This window comes from Zalophus californianus, chromosome 15, assembly GCF_009762305.2.
Source record: "Zalophus californianus isolate mZalCal1 chromosome 15, mZalCal1.pri.v2, whole genome shotgun sequence".
In the NCBI taxonomy this organism is placed as follows: domain Eukaryota; kingdom Metazoa; phylum Chordata; class Mammalia; order Carnivora; family Otariidae; genus Zalophus; species Zalophus californianus.
The window spans coordinates 89,029,057-89,051,321 of record NC_045609.1 but is presented as its reverse complement, the minus strand read 5'-3'; the positions used below and the strand labels follow the sequence as shown (position 1 = coordinate 89,051,321).

Genomic DNA, 22,265 nt, shown 5'->3' with positions numbered 1-22,265 from the left:
GCTAGGTATTGGATTTTGGGTAAGTCTAAGAAAATAGAAGGTGATTAAAAAAAGGGGACATTTGTGTGTGAGAGCCATATTTTGAGAGTGAAGAATGCATGAGTCTGACACATGCAGACTCACTGTCCTAAGGTCTGGACCTGGGAAAAAACAGCCCAGCACGGCTACCATCTGCGGTGCTCCCCTCATCCCAGAGCCCTGCCCAGTATGCACGGACTGACCTGGGAGGCTCTGGGCTGGGGCTTCCTCTACAGTCCACGGCTCTGCTCCTTGCTCCAACTTGACAATCACCTCAGGTTTGGTAATGCAGTGCCCTGTGGATCAGAAATACAGTGGGACTTTTAACAAACTGCTTAAGTTTCAAGGCCTTTGAAGAATGACAAGAGCACAGCCGCAAGAACTGTACAACAGAGGGCCGGTTGAACCTCTGGTTGGAGGGTGAACACTCTGGTTGGAGGGTGAACACTCTGGTTGGAGGGTGAACACTCTGGTTGGAGGGTGAACCTCTGGTTGGAGGTGTGAGCCTCTGATTGGAGGGGTGAACCTCTGGTTGGAGGTGTGAACCTCTGATTGGAGGGGTGAACACTCTCGTTGGAGGGGTGAACACTGGTTGGATGGGTGAACACTCTGGTTGGATGGGTGAACACTCTGGTTGGAGGGTGAACACTCTGGTTGGAGGGGTGAACACTCTGCTTGGAGGGGTGAACACTCTGGTTGGAGGGGTGAACTTCTGGTTGGAGGGTGAACACTCTGGTTGGAGGGGTGAACACTCTGGAGGGGTGAACACTGTGGTTGGAGGGTGAACACTCTGGTTGGAGGGGTGAACACTCTGATTGGAGGGTGAACACTGTGGTTGGAGGGTGAACACTCTGGTTGGAGGGGTGAACACTCTGATTGGAGGGGTGAACACTCTGATTGGAGGGGTGAACACTCTGCTTGGAGGGGAACTTCTGGTTGGAGGAGGGTGAACACTCTGGTTGGAGGGGTGAACACTCTGATTGGAGGGGTGAACACTCTGGTTGGAGGGTGAACACTCTGGTTGGAGGGTGAACACTCTGGTTGGAGGGTGAACACTCTGATTGGAGGGTGAACACTCTGGTTGGAGGGGTGAACACTCTGGTTGGAGGGGTGAACTTCTGGTGGAGGGTGAACACTCTGGTTGGAGGGGTGAACACTGTGATTGGAGGGGTGAACACTCTGGTTGGAGGGTGAACACTCTGGTTGGAGGGTGAACACTGTGGTTGGAGGTGAACACTCTGCTTGGAGGGGTGAACACTCTGCTTGGAGGGGAACACTCTGCTTGGAGGGGTGAACACTCTGCTTGGAGGGTGAACTTCTGGTTGGAGGGTGAACACTCTGGTTGGAGGGGTGAACACTCTGCTTGGAGGGGTGAACACTCTGGTTGGAGGGTGAACTTCTGGTTGGAGGGTGAACACTCGGGTTGGAGGGGTGAACACCTGATTGGAGGGGTGAACACTCTGGTTGGAGGGTGAACACTCTGGTGGAGGGGTGAACACTCTGGTTGGAGGGTGAACACTCTGGTTGGAGGGGTGAACACTCTGGTTGGAGGGGTGAACACTCTGGTTGGAGGGGTGAACACTCTGCTTGGAGGGGTGAACGTCTGGTTGGAGGGTGAACACTCTGGTTGGAGGGGTGAACACTCTGTGGAGGGTGAACTTCTGGTTGGAGGGTGAACACTCGGGTTGGAGGGGTGAACACTCTGATTGGAGGGGTGAACACTCTGGTTGGAGGTGAACACTCTGGTTGAGGGGGAAACACTCTGGTTGGAGGGTGAACATTCTGGTTGGAGGGGTGAACACTCTGATTGGAGGGGTGAACACTCTGCTTGGAGGGGTGAACACTCTGGTTGGAGGGTGAACTTCTGGTTGGAGGGTGAACACTCTGGTTGGAGGGGTGAACACTCTGATTGGAGGGGTGAACACTGTGGTTGGAGGGTGAACACTCTGGTTGGAGGGGTGAACAGTCTGATTGGAGGGGTGAACACTGTGGTTGGAGGGTGAACACTCTGGTTGGAGGGGTGAACACTCTGATTGGAGGGGTGAACACTCTGATTGGAGGGGTGAACACTCTGCTTGGAGGGTGAACTTCTGGTTGGAGGGTGAACACTCTGGTTGGAGGGGTGAACACTCTGATTGGAGGGGTGAACACTCTGGTTGGAGGGTGAACACTCTGCTTGGAGGGGTGAACACTCTGGTTGGAGGGTGAACACTCTGGTTGGAGGGGTGAACACTCTGATTGGAGGGGTGAACACTCTGGTTGGAGGGTGAACACTCTGGTTGGAGGGTGAACATTCTGGTTGGAGGGTGAACACTCTGATTGGAGGGTGAACACTCTGCTTGGAGGGGTGAACACTCTGGTTGGAGGGGTGAACTTCTGGTTGGAGGGTGAACACTCTGGTTGGAGGGGTGAACACTGATTGGAGGGTGAACACTGTGGTTGGAGGGTGAACACTCTGGTTGGAGGGGTGAACACTCTGATTGGAGGGTGAACACTGTGGTTGGAGGGTGAACACTCTGGTTGGAGGGTGAACACTCTGGTTGGAGGGTGAAACACTGATTGGAGGGTGAACACTCTGGTTGGAGGGTGAACACTCTGGTTGGAGGGTGAACACTCTGGTTGGAGGTGAACACTCTGGTTGGAGGGGTGAACACTCTGCTTGGAGGGTGAACACTCTGCTTGGAGGGGTGAACACTCTGCTTGGAGGGGTGAACTTCTGGTTGGAGGGTGAACACTCTGGTTGGAGGGGTGAACACTCTGATTGGAGGGTGAACACTCTGGTTGGAGGGTGAACACTCTGGTTGGAGGGGTGAACACTGTGGTTGGAGGGTGAACACTCTGCTTGGAGGGTGAACACTCTGCTTGGAGGGGTGAACACTCTGCTTGGAGGGGTGAACACTCTGCTTGGAGGGGTGAACTTCTGGTTGGAGGGTGAACACTCTGGTGGAGGGGTGAACACTCTGCTTGGAGGGGTGAACACTCTGGTTGGAGGGGTGAACTTCTGGTTAGAGGGTGAACACTCGGGTTGGAGGGGTGAACACTCTGATTGGAGGGTGAACACTCTGGTTGGAGGGTGAACACTCTGGTTGGAGGGGTGAACACTCTGGTTGGAGGGTGAACACTCTGGTTGGAGGGGTGAACACTCTGGTTGGAGGGTGAACACTCCTTGGAGGGGTGAACGTCTGGTTGGAGGGTGAACACTCTGGTTGGAGGGGTGAACACTCTGGTTGGAGGGGTGAACACTCTGGTTGGAGGGGTGAACTTCTGGTTGGAGGGTGAACACTCTGGGTTGGAGGGGTGAACACTCTGATTGGAGGGGTGAACACTCTGGTTGGAGGGTGAACACTCTGGTTGGAGGGGTGAACACTCTGGTTGGAGGCGGAACATTCTGGTTGGAGGGTGAACACTCTGATTGGAGGGGTGAACACTGCTTGGAGGGGTGAACACTCTGGTTGGAGGGGTGAACTTCTGGTTGGAGGGTGAACACTCTGGTTGGAGGGTGAACACTCTGATTGGAGGGGTGAACACTGTGGTTGGAGGGTGAACACTCTGGTTGGAGGGGTGAACACTCTGATTGGAGGGGTGAACACTCTGATTGGAGGGGTGAACACTCTGCTTGGAGGGTGAACTTCTGGTTGGAGGGTGAACACTCTGGTTGGAGGGGTGAACACTCTGATTGGAGGGGTGAACACTCTGGTTGGAGGGTGAACACTCTGGTTGGAGGGGTGAACACTCTGCTTGGAGGGGTGAACACTCTGGTTGGAGGGTGAACACTCTGGTTGGAGGGGTGAACACTCTGATTGGAGGGGTGAACACTCTGCTTGGAGGGGTGAACACTCTGCTTGGAGGGGTGAACACTCTGCTTGGAGGGGTGAACACTCTGCTTGGAGGGGTGAACTTCTGTTGGAGGGTGAATACTCTGGTTGGAGGGGAACACTCTGGAGGGGTGAACACTCTGGTTGGAGGGTGAACACTCTGGTTGGAGGGGAGAACACTGTGGTTGGAGGGTGAACACTCTGCTTGGAGGGGTGAACACTCTGCTTGGAGGGGTGAACACTCTGCTTGGAGGGTGAACACTCTGGTTGGAGGGGGAACTTCTGGTTGGAGGGTGAACACTCGGGTTGGAGGGGTGAACACTCTGATTGGAGGGGTGAACACTCTGGTTGGAGGTTGAACACTCTGGTTGGAGGGGTGAACACTCTGGTTGGAGGTGAACACTCTGGTTGGAGGGGTGAACACTCTGGTTGGAGGGTGAACACTCTGGTTGGAGGGGTGAACACTCTGCTTGGAGGGGTGAACGTCTGGTTGGAGGGTGAACACTCTGGTTGGAGGGGTGAACACTCTGGTTGGAGGGGTGAACACTCTGGTTGGAGGGGTGAACTTCTGGTTGGAGGGTGAACACTCGGGTTGGAGGGGTGAACACTCTGGTTGGAGGGGTGAACACTCTGGTTGGAGGGTGAACACTCTGGTTGGAGGGGTGAACACTCTGGTTGGAGGGTGAACACTCTGGTTGGAGGGGTGAACACTCTGGTTGGAGGGGTGAACACTCTGGTTGGAGGGGTGAACACTCTGCTTGGAGGGGTGAACGTCTGGTTGGTGGGTGAACACTCTGGTTGGAGGGGTGAACACTCTGGTTGGAGGGGTGAACACTCTGGTTGGAGGGTGAACACTCTGGTTGGAGGGGTGAACACTCTGGCTGGAGGGTGAACACTCTGGTTGGAGGGGTGAACACTCTGATTGGAGGGGTGAACACTCTGCTTGGAGGGTTGGAACTTCTGTTTGGAGGGTGAACACTCTGGTTGGAGGGTGAACACTCTGATTGGAGGGGTGAACACTCTGGTTGGAGGGTGAACACTCTGGTTGGAGGGGTGAACACTCTGGTTGGAGGGTGAACACTCTGGTTGGAGGGGTGAACACTCTGCTTGGAGGGGTGAACACTCTGCTTGGAGGGGTGAACACTCTGGTTGGAGGGGTGAACTTCTGGTTGGAGGGTGAACACTCTGGTTGGAGGGGTGAACACTCTGATTGGAGGTGAACACTCTGGTTGGAGGGTGAACACTCTGGTTGGAGGGGTGAACACTCTGATTGGAGGGGTGAACACTCTGGTTGGAGGGTGAACACTCTGGTTGGAGGGGTGAACACTCTGATTGGAGGGGTGAACACTCTGCTTGGAGGGGTGAACACTCTGGTTGGAGGGGTGAACGTCTGGTTGGAGGGTGAACACTCTGGTTGGAGGGGTGAACACTCTGATTGGGGGGTGAACACTCTGGTTGGAGGGTGAACACTCTGGTTGGAGGGGTGAACACTCTGGTTGGAGGGTGAACACTCTGGTTGGAGGGGTGAACACTCTGCTTGGAGGGGTGAACACTCTGCTTGGAGGGGTGAACACTCTGCTTGGAGGGGTGAACTTCTGGTTGGAGGGTGAACACTCTGGTTGGAAGGGTGAACACTCTGATTGGAGGGGTGAACACTCTGGTTGGAGGGTGAACACTCTGGTTGGAGGGGTGAACACTCTGATTGGAGGGGTGAACACTCTGGTTGGAGGGTGAACACTCTGGTTGGAGGGGTGAACACTCTGGTTGGAGGGGTGAACACTCTGCTTGGAGGGGTGAACACTCTGGTTGGAGGATGAACACTCTGGTTGGAGGGGTGAACACTCTGATTGGAGGGGTGAACACTTTGCTTGGAGGGGTGAACACTCTGCTTAGAGGGGTGAACCTCTGGTTGGAGGGGTGAACACTCTGGTTGGAGGGGTGAACACTCTGGTTGGAGGGGTGAACCTCTGGTTGGAGGGTGAACACTCTGGTTGGAGGGGTGAACCTCTGGTTGGAAGGGTGAACACTCTGGTTGGAGGGTGAACACTCTGGTTGGAGGTGTGAACCTCTGGTTGGAGGGTGAACACTCTGGTTGGAGGGTGAACACTCTGGTTGGAGGGTGAACACTCTGGTTGGAGGGGTGAACCTCTGGTTGGAGGTGTGAGCCTCTGATTGGAGGGGTGAACCTCTGGTTGGAGGTGTGAACCTCTGATTGGAGGGGTGAACACTCTCGTTGGAGGGGTGAACACTGGTTGGATGGGTGAACACTCTGGTTGGATGGGTGAACACTCTTGTTGGAGGGTGAACACTCTGGGTGGAGGGTGAACACTCTGGTTGGAGGGGTGAACACTCTGATTGGAGGGGTGAACACTCTGCTTGGAGGCGTGAACACTCTGGTTGGAGGGGTGAACCTCTGGTTGGAGGGGTGAACACTCTGGTTGGAGGGGTGTACCTCTGATTGGAGGGTGAACACTCTGGGCCTCGAATCTTAAACCCAAGTAGCATTTAACTTCATGAACAGTTGCACATTTGCCAATGAAGAAAAAAACTGCTCACACTTACAAGGACACTTCCACTCACCAGTGACACCAGGCTACTGTACGTCTCCAGCATCACCACCCTGTACAGGGTACGCTGAGCATCGTCCAGGTCCTGCCACTCCTCCCAGGAGAAGTTCACAGCCACATCCTCAAATGACACCAACTCCTGTAATGACACATGTCTCAATTCAAGGCATCAGCCTGGATCAGAACAGAGTCTGGGAGTTCATTCTCTTCTGTGTGTTTTGTCTTGTACAATATACACCATGGTTTGTACTCTGTACTGTGGGGTAAAGTGATACCACAGTAGAAATTTCCTACTTCTGTGTTAATTCATTTGTTTCTAAAAATACTATCATAAAGTTTCTCTTATACCTTGAACTGTCCTTGTTGCTGGAGATCGAAAGACAAATAAAATTCTGCTCCTCAGCATGTATGATCTGGTAATGGAGGCATATGTATAAAGACATACTTGAAATACTGCACTAGATAAACCAGGTTAAACACACGTTTAACGTAGACTAGAGTAATAAAGGGGAAAACAGCTGTCCTTTGTACTATCCAGTTACACTTCACTGAAGAGCCAAACATGTTAGCTGTTCCATGTGAACCCCATGTTCTCACAAATATGAGGCTATAGCAGAAGTCACAAGAGCAAGACGAACACATTCTACATTAACAGAAGCACAAACAGTGCCATGTCGAAGTGACTGCTCCTGGGCTGTGGTGAGAGATAAAGGCAGTAAAGGTATTTAAGGAACTGATTATAGTGGTTCTGCAGTTAAATATTTGACCGAACTCCAAAAGAACAAATGTGATGTACTCACATTGTCTTTTGTTTTTACAAATTAAAAGCATGTAAAAGGCATCCTAATATTTCCTCCATATATCCCAAAGGGTTGCTTATATCTACCCCAGGGTAAGCACCTCCCACTTCCTACACCACAGGGTGTATATAGTGAGGGGCCCATAAAAAGAGGTAAGTTATGTGACCAGATTTGAATTTTAATAGTCATCCCCTAGAAGGAAAATGGGGAGAGCTTAAGAGAGTCAGAGGGGACAAACCTGAGGTGAAAGGATATAGAGCAATAAGATTACAGAATAGGGAACTAATCCTAAAAAGAAAAAAGAAAAGAAAAAGCAGGAACAGAATTTGGCACTAATTTGCTCTGAGAAGGATGAAGGAGGAGTTTTCCTACCAGGCTGTCCGAACAACCAGCCAGACAGATATGAGTGCTGTAAGGTGGAACTGGAAAAGAGGACACAGGCGTGCACTGGGCACAAAAGACACAGATCTTGGACACAGCATGTTTGAAGTTTCTGTGGTCAGGTATGTAGGGATATCAAAATGGCAACTGGTTATATGACCTAGATCTCAGGAGAAATCTAAGTTGAAGATAAAGATTTGGGAAGCTGCAGAATTTTAGCAGTAGCTGACTGAAGCCACCAAGTGAATGAAAGAGCTCAAAGAGAAACCTAAGAGATTGAAAGGAGAAAAGGAACAGGTACCATGTTTTAGGAATACCAATATTTACTGACACAGAAAGAGACCATGACACAGAGAAAGAATTTCTAATGATTAGTCTAGGAATAGAAATAACCCCCATATTAAGAAATCTATTAAGACATGTCATCATAGTCATATTTCTGAAAAGCCCTATGATCATTTAAATAAACACTGAGCAGGTATCTACAAAATAACCTCCCATTTGTAATAACCATCAACAAAAGAGGATTTAGAGGATGCATCCTTAAAATGATACAATGTAAATGTCTCACCCCAAAGCCAGCATCACACTTAATGAGGAACCACTGGCATATAAGGATGCTCTACAACCACAGTTATTCAAAAATTTACAAGTGATAACAGTCAATGCAATTAGAGATAAAATATAGTGAAAATGGTCATGATTTACATATATTTTACCTAGAAAACCCAAGAATCCTATGACATATTCTATATAAAAAAAGAATTTTCTATAAGAAAATTTTATAAATTACCAGACTATAAAAAATATGTAAAAACATGTACATCAAGTTCATATACAAAAAAACATTCAAACTATAACAACAACAACAAAAAGCAGAATACATATCAACCCATTAACAGAAAACATACCAAACCATGGCAGGGGAAAAAATATGAAGGATACAAAAAGAACTAACAAAGGAAAAGACACACCATATTCATGAATAGGAAGGATCTACATCAAAAACATCAATTCTCCCCAAATCAGTAAATTAATATAATTCATCCTAATAACACATTCTTAGATACACAAAAGATAATTTAAAAGTTCATATAGAAAATTTGGCAAGAATTTGACAAGAGGTGGGGCAACTCAACTCAGACAAAGAAACCTGAGAAGCAGCACAGCAGGCCCCACCCAAGAAGACAGACTGAAAGAACACGTGGACTACAACTTTATGGATCCCACACGACTGTAAAACTCCAGCAGCAGGGGAAAATAGTATATTGCACTACAGGTGTTTTCTCATGATTCATTTATCTTTCAGTCTAACATTTTCCATTTCTTTTTTTTTTTAACTTTTTCCCATTTCAACTAGATTCTTGTTTTACCAACTTATATTCTTAAGTCACTTTTTAACTTTTATTTTTTACATCTACACTTTACAGACATATGCTTCATTTTAGTCCTTTTTTCACTCTATTCAATTTTATTTCATTATATAAATATATATGTACATGTATACACACACACACACACACATATATATATAAGTTTTGCTTTCTTTGCAATTTTGAGATGTAGTGTCTTCTAACACACAGACCAAAATTCGATCAGGAACAAGTAGATCGCTCTGCTTTGTCCACCCTGCAAGTTTATAGTCTCTCCCCACCCCTTTTTTATTGTTTTGTTTCGTTTTGGTTTTGTTTGCTTTTCCATGATGGCTTCTGACCACTTTGGATTTTTCTAGGGTGTATTTTGCTTGGATCATCGTTGTTATTTTGGACTCTGTTCATTCGCTCACCCAGCCTTCTCTGTACAAAATGACTAGAAGTAGGAATTCACAACAAAAGAAAGAACCAGAGGCAATGTTCTCTGCCACAGAGCTAATCGATATGGATATAAGATGTCAGAGATGGAATTCAGAATAGCAATTATAAAGTTAATAGCTAGGCTTGAAAAAAGCACAAATGACAATGCAGAAATCTAAGTGCAGAAATGAGATCTAATCAGGCCAAACTTAAAAATGCTATGAGTAATATGCAGTCTAAATTGGTTGCTCAAACAGCTAGGGTAAATGAGGCAGGAGAGACTAAGTCATCTAGAAGACAGGCTGATGGAAAGGAAGGGAGTTGAGGAAAAGAGAGAAAGAAAACTCAGAGCCCATGAAGAAAGGCTTTGAGCAATTAATGATGCCCTGAAACGAACCAATGTCAGAATTACTGCGGTGCCTGAGTGGGAGGGAAGAGAAAGAGGGACAGAAGGTATATTTAAGCAAATCATAGCTGGGAACTACCCTAATCTGAGGAAGGAAACAAGTATTCATATCCAAGAGGCAGAGAGGACCCCTTCCAAAATCAAAAAAATTGATCAACACCCCAACATGTAATAGTGAAGCTTGCATATCCTAGAAAAAAAGAAGCTATCCTGTGAGCAGCTAGGGAGAGCAGGTTCCTTACATATGGAGAGAGGAACATCAGAATAACATCAGACCACTCCACAGAAACCTGGCAAGCCAGAAAGTGCTGGTATGAGATATTCAGGGTACTAAATGAGAAGAACATGTAGCCAAGAATTCATTATCTAGTGAGGCTGTCATTCAGAATGTAAGGAGAGATAAAGAGCTTCCAGGACAAACAGAAACTAAAAGATTATGTGACCACCAAGCCAGCCCTGCAAGAAATATTAAGGGGGATCCTGTAAGTGAAGACAGACCCCAAGAGTACCACAGACCAGAAAGTAACAGAGACACTCTACAGAAACAGGGACTTTACAGGCAATACAATGGCACTAAATATTTTTCAATAGTTACTCTGAATGTAAATGGGCTAAATGTTCCAATCAAAAGACAAAGGTATCAGATTGGATAAAAAAGCAAAAACCATCCATATACTGTCTAGAAGAGTCTCATTTTAGACCTAAAGATACCTCCAGACTGAAAATGAGGGCGTGGAAAACCATTTACCAAACTAACAGACCTTAAAAGAAAGCTGGGGTAGCAATTCTCCTACCAGACAAATTAGATTTTAAACCGAAGATATAGTAGTAAGAGATGAAGAGGGACACTATATCATATTCAACAAGAAGATCGAACAACTGGAAATATCTAAGTCCCAACAAGGGAGCAGCCAATTATATAAACCAATTAATAACCAAATCAAACAGACATATTGATAATATATTAATAGGAGACATCAACACCCCACTCATAGCAATGGACAAATCATCTAAGCAAAAGATCAATAAAGAAACAAGAGCTTTGAATGACAAACTGGACCAGATGGACTTCACAGATATATATGGAACATTCCATCCTAAAACAAGAAAACAGTCATTCTTCTCAAGTGCACATAGAACTTTCTCCAGAATACATCACATACTAGGTCACAAATCAGGTCTCAACCGATACGAAAAGACTGAGCGTATTCCCTGCATGTTTTCAGACCACAGTGCTTTGAAACTGAAACTCAATCACAAGAAGAAAGTTGTAAGGAAATCAAACATTTGGAGGTTAACGAGCATCCTGCTAAAGAATGAATGGGTCAATCAGGAAATCAAAGAATTTAAAAAACTCATGGAAACTAATGAGAATAAAAACACATCGGTTCAAAACCTTTGGGATACAGCAAAGGTGGTCCCAAGAGGCAAGTACATTGCAATACAAACCTCTCAAAAAAAATGAAATCTCGAATACACAAGTTAACCTTACACCTAAAGGACCTGAAGAACAGCAAATAAAGCCTAAACCAAGCAGGAGAAGAGATATAATAAAGATTAGAGCAGAAATCAACAAAACAGGAACTAGAAGTGGAACACATCAATGAAACTAGAAGATGGTTCTTTGAAAGAATTAGTAAGATCGATAAACCTCTGGCCAGAATTATCCAAAAGAAAAGAGTAAGGGCCCAAATTAATAAAATCATGAATGAAAGGCAAGAGATCATGACCAACAGCAAGGAAATACAGACAATTTTAAGAATGTGTTAGGAGCAATTATATGCCAACAAATTAGGCAATCTGGAAGGAAAGGATGCATTCCTGGAAACTTATAAACTACCAAGACTGAAACAGGAAAAAATAGAAAATCTGAAGAGACCCATAACCAGGAAGGAAACTGAAGCATAATCAAAAATCCTCCAACAAACAGGAGTCCAGGGCCAGATGGCTTCCCAGGGGAATTCTACCAACCATTTAAAGAAGAATACCTATGAAACTGTTTCAAAATATAGAAATGGAAGGAAAACTTCCAAACTCTTTCTATGAGGCCAGCATTACCTTGATCCCAAAACCAGAGAAAGACACCATCAAAAAGGAGAATTACAGACCGATTGTCCTGATGAACATGGATGCCAAAATACTCAACAAGATACCAGCCAACAGGATCCAACAGTACATTAAAAGGATTATTCACCACATCCAGGTGGGATTTATTCCTGGGCTGCAAGGTTAATTCAACATCCACATATCAATGTGATAGATCACATTAATAAAACAAAAGACAAGAACCTTATGATTGTCTCAATAGATGCAGAAAAAGCATTTGACAAAATACAGCATCCTTTCCTGATTAAAACTCTCCACAGTGTAGGGATAGAAGGAACATACCTCAATATCATAAAAGCCATCTATGAAAAGCCCACAGCGGATAGCATTCTCACTGGGGAAAAACTGAGAGCTTTTCCCTTAAGGTCAAGAACACGAAAGGGATGCCCACTTTCACCCCTATTGTTCAACATAGTAGTGGAAGTCCTAGCTTCAGCAATCAGACAACAAAAAGAAAAGGTATTCAAATTAGCAAAGAAGTCAAACTCTCTCTCTTCACTGATGACATGATACTTTATGTGGAAAACCCAAAAGACTCCACCCCCAAATTACTAGAACTCATATAGCAATTCAGCAATGTGGCAGGATACAAAATCAATGCACAGAAATAAAAGCTGCTTTTCTATACACTAACAATGTAACTGTAGAAAGAGAAATTAAGGAATTGATTCCATTCACAATAGCAACAAAAACCAAAAGATACCTAGGAATAAATTAACCAAAGAGGTAAAGGATCTATACTCTAGAAACTACAGAACACTTATGAAAGAAATTGAGGAAGACAAAAAAAGATGGAAAACCTTTCCATGCTCATGGATTGGAAGAATAAACACTGTGAAAATATCTATCCTGCCCAGAGCAATTTACACTTTCAATGCCATCCCTATTAAAATACCACTGGCATTTTTCAAAGAGCTGGAACAAACAATCCTAAAATTTGTATGGAACCAGAAAAGACCCCAAATTGCCAAGGGAATGATGAAAAAGAAAAATAAAGCTGGGGGCATCATGTTGCCTGACTTCAAGCTATATTACCATCATGTTGCCTGACTTCAAGCTGTGATCACCAAGACAGCATGGTATTGGCACAAAAACAGACACGGAGACCAACAGAACAGAACAGAGACTCCAGAAATGGACCCTCAACTCTGTGGTCAACTAATCTTTGATAAATCAGAAAAAAAATTCCAATGGAAAAAAGACAGCCTCTTCAATAAGTGGTGCTGGGAAAACTGGACAGCTACATATAGAAGAATGAACCATACACAAAGATAAATTAAAAATGGATGAAAGATCTCAATGTGAGAATCCATCAAAATCCTAGAGGAGAACATAGGCAGTAACCTCTTCGACATGGGCTGCAGCAACTTCTTGCAAGACATGTCTCCAAAGGCAAGGGAAACAAAAGCGAAAATGAACTTTTGGGACTTCATCAAGATAAAAATCTTCTGCACAGCAAAGGAAACAGCCAACAAAACTAAGAGGCAACCCACGGAATGGGAGAAGATATTTGCAAATGACACTACAGATAAAGGGCTGATACCCAATATCTATAAAGAACTTCTCAAACTCAGCACTCAAAAAACAAATAACCCACTCAAAAAACGGGCAGAAGACATGAACAGACACTTCTCCAAAAAAGACATACAAATGGCCAACAGACACATGAAAAAGAGCTCCACATCACTTGTCATCAGGGAAATACAAGTCAAAACCACAATGAGATACCACCTTACACCAGTTAGAATGGCTAAAATTAACAAGATGGGGAACAACAAATGTTGGCGAGGATGCAGAGAAAGGGGAACCCTCTTATACTGTTGGTAGGAATGCAAGTTGGTGCAGCCACTCTGGAAAACAGTACGGAGGTTCCTCAGGATGTTAAAAACAGAGCTACCCTAGGACCCAGCAACTGCACTACTAGGTATTTACCCCAAATATACAGATGTAGTGAAAAGAAGGGGCACACGCACACCCCAATGTTCATAGCAGTAATGTCCACAATAGCCAAACTGTGGAAGGAGCCAAGATGTCCTTCAACAGATGAATGGATAAAGAAGATGTGTTTCATATATACAATGGAATATTATTCAGCCATCAGAAAGGATGAATACCTGCCATTTACATCAACGTGGATGGAACTGGAGGGTATTATGCTAAGTGAAATAAGTGAAGCAGAGAAAGACAAATATCATATGGTTGCACTCATATGTGGAATATAAGAATAGTACAAAGGATCATAGGGGAAGGTAGGGAAAACTGAATGGGAAGAAATCAGAGAGGGAGACAAACCATGAGAAACTCCTGACTCCAGGAAACAAAAGGGTTGTGGAAAGGGAGGTGGGAAGGGGATGGGGTTACTGGGTGACGGGCATTAAGGAGGTGTGATCAGCACTGGGTGTTATACTCAACCGTTTAATCATTGAACACCAAATCAAAAACTAATGATATATTATATGTTGGCTATTGAATTTAATTAAAAAAAAAAGAAAGATGGAGTGCCTGGGTGGCTCAGTCCGTTAAGTGTCTGCTTTCAGCTCTGGTCATGATCCCAGGGTCCCAGGATCGAGCCCTGTCTTGGGCTCCCTGCTCAGCAGGGGGCCTCCTTCTCCTTCTCCCTCTGCTCCCCTGCTCCTGCTCTCTCTCTCAATAAAATCTTAAAAAAGAAAGAAAGAAAGAAAGAAAATTGGGCAAGAATAAAAAGAGTATGGTACGTTATGCTTCTGTTCACCAAAATTTAGTGTCCCTTCCTTATTAGTCAGCTCTGGCTGCCATAACAAATACCCTACACTGAAAGGATTAAAAGGAAAATTTCTTTTCTCAGATTTCTGTAGGCTAGGATGTCTAAATCAAGGTGTCAGTCAATTCCATTCCCAGTGCAGACTATCTTCCTGGCTTACAGATGGTCACCCTCTTGCTGTGTCTTCTCACAGTGGGGAGGTAAAGACCCCTCCTCTTCCTCTTCTCATAAGGCCAGCAATCCTATCAGATTAGGGCCCCACCTTTCAGACTTCATTTAATAACAATAACTTTCTAAAGGCTTGATCTCCAAATACAGTCACATTGACAGCTAGGGCTGGCCTTCAGCATATAAATGCTGGGGGTATACAATTTAATCCATAGCGCTCCCTGTGGTGCCCCTCTCTGCAGAAGGATTAACATGCCTCTGAGGTGGAACTCACATAAGCAGATCTGTGTTCCTCCATTTACCTTGCCTTGACCGATAATGTGTGGATGGACCTAACACATGTCACTTCTAAGTAGAAGCTGTAAGAGCCAGGCTTAGATCCCCATATTCTCCCTCTGTGAGAGGACCAACAATGTTACCGTTTAAAAACAAAACAACAACAAGGAAAAAAAACAACACAACTCCTCTGTCTGGAACACTGAATAAAGCAGAAAGGAGAAAAAACAAAGCCGACCCATGATGAATAGGTAGTATGAATAAGAAAGAAACCTTTCTTGTGGGCCTAATTGATAATGGGCACCAAAACCAGACAGAAACAAATACCAACAACAACAGCAACAGCAGTGCAAAGAAACTGGGAAGGGGCTGATCTACGCTACCAGGGGCTAAACGGCAGATCACAGTGTTACTTACAATAACCGTTACTTATGTAGGCAGTGTTACTGAAGTAACGTCAGTGGTATGTACTAAGTCAAATAATGTTTACCTCATGGGCTTAAAGCTTTAGAAAAAGAGGTGGGAGGGGCGCCTGGGTGGCTCAGATGGTTAAGCATATATGCCTTTGGCTCAGGTCATGATCCCAGCGTCCTGGGATGGAGCCCCATGTCTGGCTCCTGGCTCGGCAGGGAGCCTGCTTCTCCCTCTGCCTCTCCCCCTGCTCGTGCTCTCTCTCTCTCTCTCTCTCTCTCTCTCTCTATCTCTGTGTCTCGAAGAATAAATAAAATTTAAAAAAAAAAGAGGCGGGAAAACATTATTAGTAGTAAATATCAGCTACTAGTCACTGCCTTTAGTAAAGTACTATAGGAAAGTGATGAGCTCAGGGGGAAATAAACAGTCCAGTTTGCAGGGATGAAAGAAAAGTGAGAAATACTAGAAATCTGGGAACATGTAGCACTGAAAAACTTTCTAAGTATTTCCCATTTTAACTGTTATTAAGGCTGAAAAAATTGTCTCTTCCAGTTCTTACAGAAAAAAATACGAGAAATGCTTTGAGAGTCAAGAGTAATTAAATTCAACTTCATGGGAGTAACAAATATAAGTTATGACCACAACATGCTATGACACAACTGAACCTTGAAGACACCATGTTAACTAAAATGGTCAGTCGCAGGAAGATGAATACTGCATGGCTTCACTTATAGAGGCTCAATTCATGGACACAGAAAATAAAACCGTCGTTGCCAAAGGCTGAGTTAGAGGGGATAGGCTGTTGGTATTTAATGAGTAGAGCAACATTTGGGAAAGATGAAAAATTTCTGGAGATCTTCACAACAATATGAAGATAACTAATGAAATTGAACTGTACTCTTAAAAATGGTCAGAATGAAAACAATGGATCATGGATCACCACATCAAAAACTAATGATGTATCGTATGGTGACTAACATAATAAAATAAAATTAAAAAAAAAAAGTCAGAATGGCCAATTTGTAGTTATGTATATTTTATCAAAATTTTAAAGTTAACCAACTTTTCACCAATTTCTAGTCCAAAATGACTTATGTTGATGCATACATCCATTTCTCCCTACTCATTTCAAGAGATTAGCAGAAATAGCAGAAAATTAAATATTCTTTAACAGCACTGAACACATGACAGGTCATTTTTGAACTCGCAATTCATAATTCTATGATAATAAAAACTATAAATAAAAATCACTGAAAATTTTATACAAATAAAAAGACAAAAATTATCAAAATCTGTGCTCCTTGCTTTTATACTTTTGCCTGTCTTCACCTTAAACCTTATTCCAATATATCTAATTCCTTAGTGCTTTCTCCAGCTGGACTCTTCAAGCAGCCCCCACACATGTGGCTAGCAGCACAGCTCAAGAGGGACTGAACCTGATCAACAAGCAAACACATCATTCTTCAGGTTCGGCCGAGAATGACAATACTAATGTAAAACAGAAAGTTCCTTACTTGTGAGCACCGATGCAGATATTAGGTAAAATCGAAAGAACAAAAGTAGCAGGACTTCACATTAAATGAGATTACACCTGAGAGGGAGGGAGGGAGCCAGGAGAAATCCCATTTGAGTCACTGGATAAATGGAGGAAGTATCATACATGAGGGAAGAAAGGAAGATATGCTTTTCACATAGGACTCGCTCAGTTTGAGGTGTCTTCTGGGTGGCTACAAAAGAAGCACTCACCAGGGAGCTGAACCTGTGGTCGAAAGGCTAGGGACGAGGTCCAAGCTGGAGAGAGGAACTGTCAAGACTGTCAAACCACAGGGGGCCAAATAATTCAAGAAAAGCCATATAGTATGAAAATGGGGCCCAGATCGGAACATTTGGATGAGCTACCTTCAGGAGAGGAAATAAACAAATCACCAGGGAGGCTAACAGGCTAACACCATAAAAGCTAACAGACAAGAATGTCCAGGAGAAAATCCTGGACAGTAGTTTTACTACAGCAGAAGATTCAAGGAAGGCAAAGCCTACAGTCATTGAACCAAACTATAATCTGGGTTGATATGTAGGTTGTGGTTATTTCTCCACTTAGAAGATGTGAATTAAGACAACACTGAGTAGGTTAGAGTGCAAATGAGTCGTAGAACTATTTGTCAGAAAATACAACTTTGAACAGTCGGATGCACAACCTACACAGACAGACTGGCTGAGAGAAACATGTAGAGAGTTATTTATCTATTTATTTATTTTAATATTTTATTTATTTGACAGAGAGAGAGAGGGAGGGAACACAAGCAAGGGGAGCTGCAGAGGGAGAGGGAGAAGCAGGCTCTCCACTGTGCAGGGAGCCCGATGTGGGGCTCGATCCCATGACCTGAGCCGAAGGCAGACGCTAAACCAACTGAGCCACCCAGGCGCCCGTGGAGAGTTATTTAAAGACCTTCAGTCCATTCAGTCCTACAGAAATCCCAAGATTTGGATCAAATAGGGCCTTGGATCGTGGATTGAGTGGGGCCCTCCAAAAGCTGCCTGGGACACCATTTTAGCAAAGCTTATTAAGCGAGTTGTGTTTTAGGTAACCATCACCACTGCAGAGTGCTGCAAATGTTGATTTCCAGACTGGTAGCAAAACACCGTCCACTGCATCAATTTGCATGTCCCAAGAGAATGTGGCCTCTTCTAAGGGTCCTTTCTGAACAGGTAGCAACTGTGTGTGTCTTTTTGCCATGGCATCAGAAACACCAGAGACCAATCTGCACTCACCTTGGATGACTCTACGGTCATATAACCTGCCCATATCTACATGCCACCTTTATCAGGTCTATGTATATCTCCCTAAAGCTGCATTTTACTTATTTCTATTTTTCTATTTTAAAGTATAAGCCCTTCCTCATCAAGCTTATGAAGCCCCATGTAAAACAAGTTGAGGGATAAACAAACAAACAACTCACCAGAGATGTATTCATCTCCCACGGTTCTTGGAAACTCAGAGGACTCTGGAAAGATAGCTGGGAGAGAAGGCAAATGGACTAGGGTCATAACAGGACGGCTGTGGCTTGCTCCCAGATCCTGGATTCTCTTGTCTGAAATGCTCTACACATTAGCTAGAAAAGACAATTGAGAGAGAGAGAGAGCACCTTCTGTGGGACAAGAATATTTTACACCTTGAGAAAGGGCAGGAAAGACCCCATTGAAGGAGTACCCACAAGCCCATTAATTTACATATACAGTTTATTTTTAGTTAATCAAAACACCTATTTCCTACTGACTTACCAATAGTTAATAGTAAGGGGCGCCTGGGTGGTTCAGATGGTTAAGCGTCTGCCTTCGGCTCAGGTCATAATCCCAGGGTCCTGGGATCGAGTCCCGCATCGGGCTCCCTGCTCCTTGGGAGCCTGCTTCTCCCTCTGCCTCTCTCTCTCTCTGTCTCTGTCTCTCATGAATAAATAAATAAAATCTTTAAAAAAAATAGTTAATAGTAAGTATCAATTTAAGATTTTGAAGATGCTTATTTAAATAATGATTAACTATGTTCCTATTAACAGAGATATACACGCAGGGTTTCAAAGTAGTGTTTCCATGAGGACACCTGTGGTTTAAATACCCCATCTTCATAGAACGTATATACCCTGCAACCAACATTTTTGGCCCATGACTTTATAGGAAAACATATACATAAGGTACACGGTACATTTTGTTGTGGTGCACTGTTCCAGTAATGGTTCTCAATGACTTGCTTCCCTGTATTCATTTCCTCCAAAACTGACGTGGGCTTTGGCACTCGACCTGCTTTCATCAAAAGGAATTCAGCACATACAACCCAGACACAGGATGAAGAGTACTTTTCCACTAACATCTTGTGAAGAGGCCTGGGGTTAGCCTGATAGGGACAAATGGCTCAGCGAACAGCCAGCACCAACCACCAAAAAAGTAAATGAAGTCCTCTTCAACCAACCAACCTTAGTCATGGCACCATATGATTATGGCCTCTATTGTGAACCAGGCAACACTAGCACAGGAACTGATCAAGTAAACCTAGTCCCAAGTGCTGGGCCATAAGACTTCAAAAAAAATAAAATGACCCTTGTTTAAAGTCATTAAATGTGGGGCACCTGGGTGGCTCAGTTGGTTAAGTCTCTGCCTTCGGCTCAGGTCATGATCCCAGGGTCTGGGATCGAGTCCCACATTGGGCTTCTTGCTCTGCAGGGAGCCTGCTTCTCCCTCTGCCTGCCGCTCCCCCTGCTTGTGCTCTCTCTCTCTGACAAATAAATAAATTAATTAAAATCTTAAAAAATAAATAAAGTCATTAAATGTGGTTGGCCTGTTACCTAGCAAATGCTAAAGTGATACATTTAAACCCCCAAACTCAGTATGTTTTTACAAAAATTATATGGGGGAGAAAGTCTTGAATAACACACCAAGTACCATCAGCAGAAATTGACAACCACATACAGAACTTTTGAAGAGCATAAAGAATGCCCACTAGATGGATTTTAGTGAGTCTGCTGGAAGAGACCATGGGAATCATACAAAACTGTCTGCCTTTCAGAAGACTATGTCTTCACACCTTTACTTCATTACATGAGTCTGTTGATTACAGTTGGGCACATGCTGTGTTTTATTTACATTCTAAAAAAAATGGTTTAGAGAAGAAATGTGATGCAGTCTAATTTTCCCATTTTGCGCAATGAAAAATGGAAAAACAGGCTCCTGGCATTCCTGTAGAATTTTTTATTTTCACAGACCAGATTACTGGCATTGAGTGGGAAACACCTGTATTATAAATGCCTTGAGCAAAAGACATAAGATAGAGAAAGCATCAGGGAAAATGGGATAGGCATGTTTAAGGCAAGTTCTTCTAAGAAATGGTTGTTCTAAGTTGACCGCATTTATCAAAAATGATGGCAGAAACAAACGCGTTGTCGCTTAATTGTGGCAAAAGAGAGAACACTATCTAAAAGTCAGGATGCCTGATGTATGCGAGTCATGTGAGCCTGGCAGACCACTTATGTCCTCAAATCCATTTCCCCCCATCCTTCTTACAAGGCAGAGATGCCCTGGCAAACCCTTCCGAGCCATCAGGAAGAAGATTCAAGACAGAGGAGCATCAGCACATCTCCAGCCGTGTTAGGTGGAGAGCGTTCAGACAACAGCAACGATGAGGGGAGAATAAAGCAACGGGAGTGTCACGAACACAGGCAGCTGGCTTCTCTCAGCTGCAGCAGGTTACCCCTGCACCTCAGACCCCTCGGAGGAGTCACATTCCCGGGGCCTTTGCCCACCCGTCTCAGCCTGGCTCAGGTCTCCTGAAAGCAGGCCCAACCTTCCAGTAACACGCCGTCCCTGGTAACTTCTGCGGGAGGTGGAATCCCCCAAACCTTGTTCACCCTGGGCAGAAGCATCAGTAACTGCTTGGCCATGCCAAGTTAGGGTCTTCTTCTTTCTGGGACTCTCCTGCCTCTGCTCTGAAGCGCGAGTGGGAGGGTGCAGGGGTAGTCGTGTTCCCGTTCACGGGGCGCCTCGCCTTCGTGCTTCCTAACAGCTACCTGCGTCCAGAGAAGACAAGACTGTCGTCCGGGGCCGAACCATCTCTCCTAGAACTAGCGGTCCCTGGAAACTAGGTCTTCCATCAACTTCTGTAAACGCAAGTGCTTGGCAGGCTGCGTAGTGGAGGGGACCTGACGCTTGGCCTGCTGAGGGGACTCCAAGAAACCCCCGCAGACACAACTGCCTCCCGGCAAGACCCGGGCGCGCACGCCCTTCACAATGATTTCTACGGGAATCGGGGTCACTTCACTCTGCACCAAGACGCCCGCATCGGAGGTGAGCAAGAGGAACGTCCCAAAGCTTCCTGGCGCGGCCCCGGAGGCTTCGGTGGCAGAGCCGGAACGTGGACGCGGACCGTCTGCAGACCCACCCCGCCCCGCTGTCATCTTGCACTCCACCGCCCACCTGCGCCAAGCTCCCCGAAGCACACGCCGGTCCTCCACAGCGTGCCTTCTCGCAGCGAAGCGACCTCTGCAAGCACAGCCCGAGGCGGGCCCTGCCAGCGCCCCTCGCCCCGCGCACCAAGCCCCGGTCCGTGGGTCGCACCTGCACGTCAGGTCCCGCCCCCGCCGAGTCCCCGCGCGCCGCAGGGCTCCCTTTCCACCTTCGCACCAACCTTCCGGACACAAAAACCAACCCACCAGAGGCCGTGGCCGCAGCTGACGGAAACTTCCGGGCGGAAGAGGGGCGGGTCCGCCCGTGCGCAGAAGGAACCCGGAAGACTCCCAGAGTCCTGTGCGGGAAGTCCTGCGGAATTCGAATTGTAGCGGGAGACTACATTTCCCACAAGCCTCTGCGCTCAGTCCTTTAGGAGCCGTGGGAGGTGACGTGTCCAGCTGCCTGGATAGGGCTGTGATAGGTGAGAGTTGGTCTCTACCCACGTGACAATAACGGGGAATTCTGGTTCGTTATGAAATCTTGAAAGAGGACATTGTAATTGGGAAAATTCTAATATGCGGGGAAACATTCCATCGCATGAAATGTCAGCTTTAATTGTTAGTTGTAATAATGGTAGTGTGGTTGTAGAATGCACTCGGGTTTTTTTCCACTTGCATACTAAAACATGAAGTGAGATATCACAATGTCTGCATTTATTATAGAACTTTAAAAGCAGATATGGCAACGGTTTTTACTTTGTTAAATCAATATTATTAAAGTAGATCCTGGCGTTTGGGATGGTGAGCTCAGGTTCAACAAAAGACCACACGGGAAAGTGAAGTTTATTACAGAA

At 45.3% G+C, this 22,265-nt stretch overlaps 1 protein-coding gene across 9 annotated transcripts in view; it reads right to left on the bottom strand.

Moving 5' to 3' along the window:
• Window positions 1–21,734, bottom strand: part of LOC113923830 (zinc finger protein 717-like) — a 28,561-nt gene extending 6,827 nt beyond the window's left edge. For 2 of the 9 annotated variants that reach the window (XR_004819665.1, XR_004819664.1), the window contains exons 1-4: window positions 18,761–18,821; window positions 18,439–18,591; window positions 6,396–6,539; window positions 222–314 (exon numbers count right to left, since the gene is read on the bottom strand). Coding sequence is in view for 7 of the 9 variants with exons in the window: in XM_035724353.1 (XP_035580246.1) it covers window positions 222–315; window positions 6,414–6,539; window positions 18,439–18,495; window positions 19,179–19,343 (442 nt within the window). In the remaining 2 variants the exon portion in view is untranslated. The other 7 variants (XM_035724355.1, XM_035724354.1, XM_035724356.1 and 4 more) reach the window with 7 other exon arrangements.
• Between the last annotated feature and the right edge of the window lie 531 nt (window positions 21,735–22,265).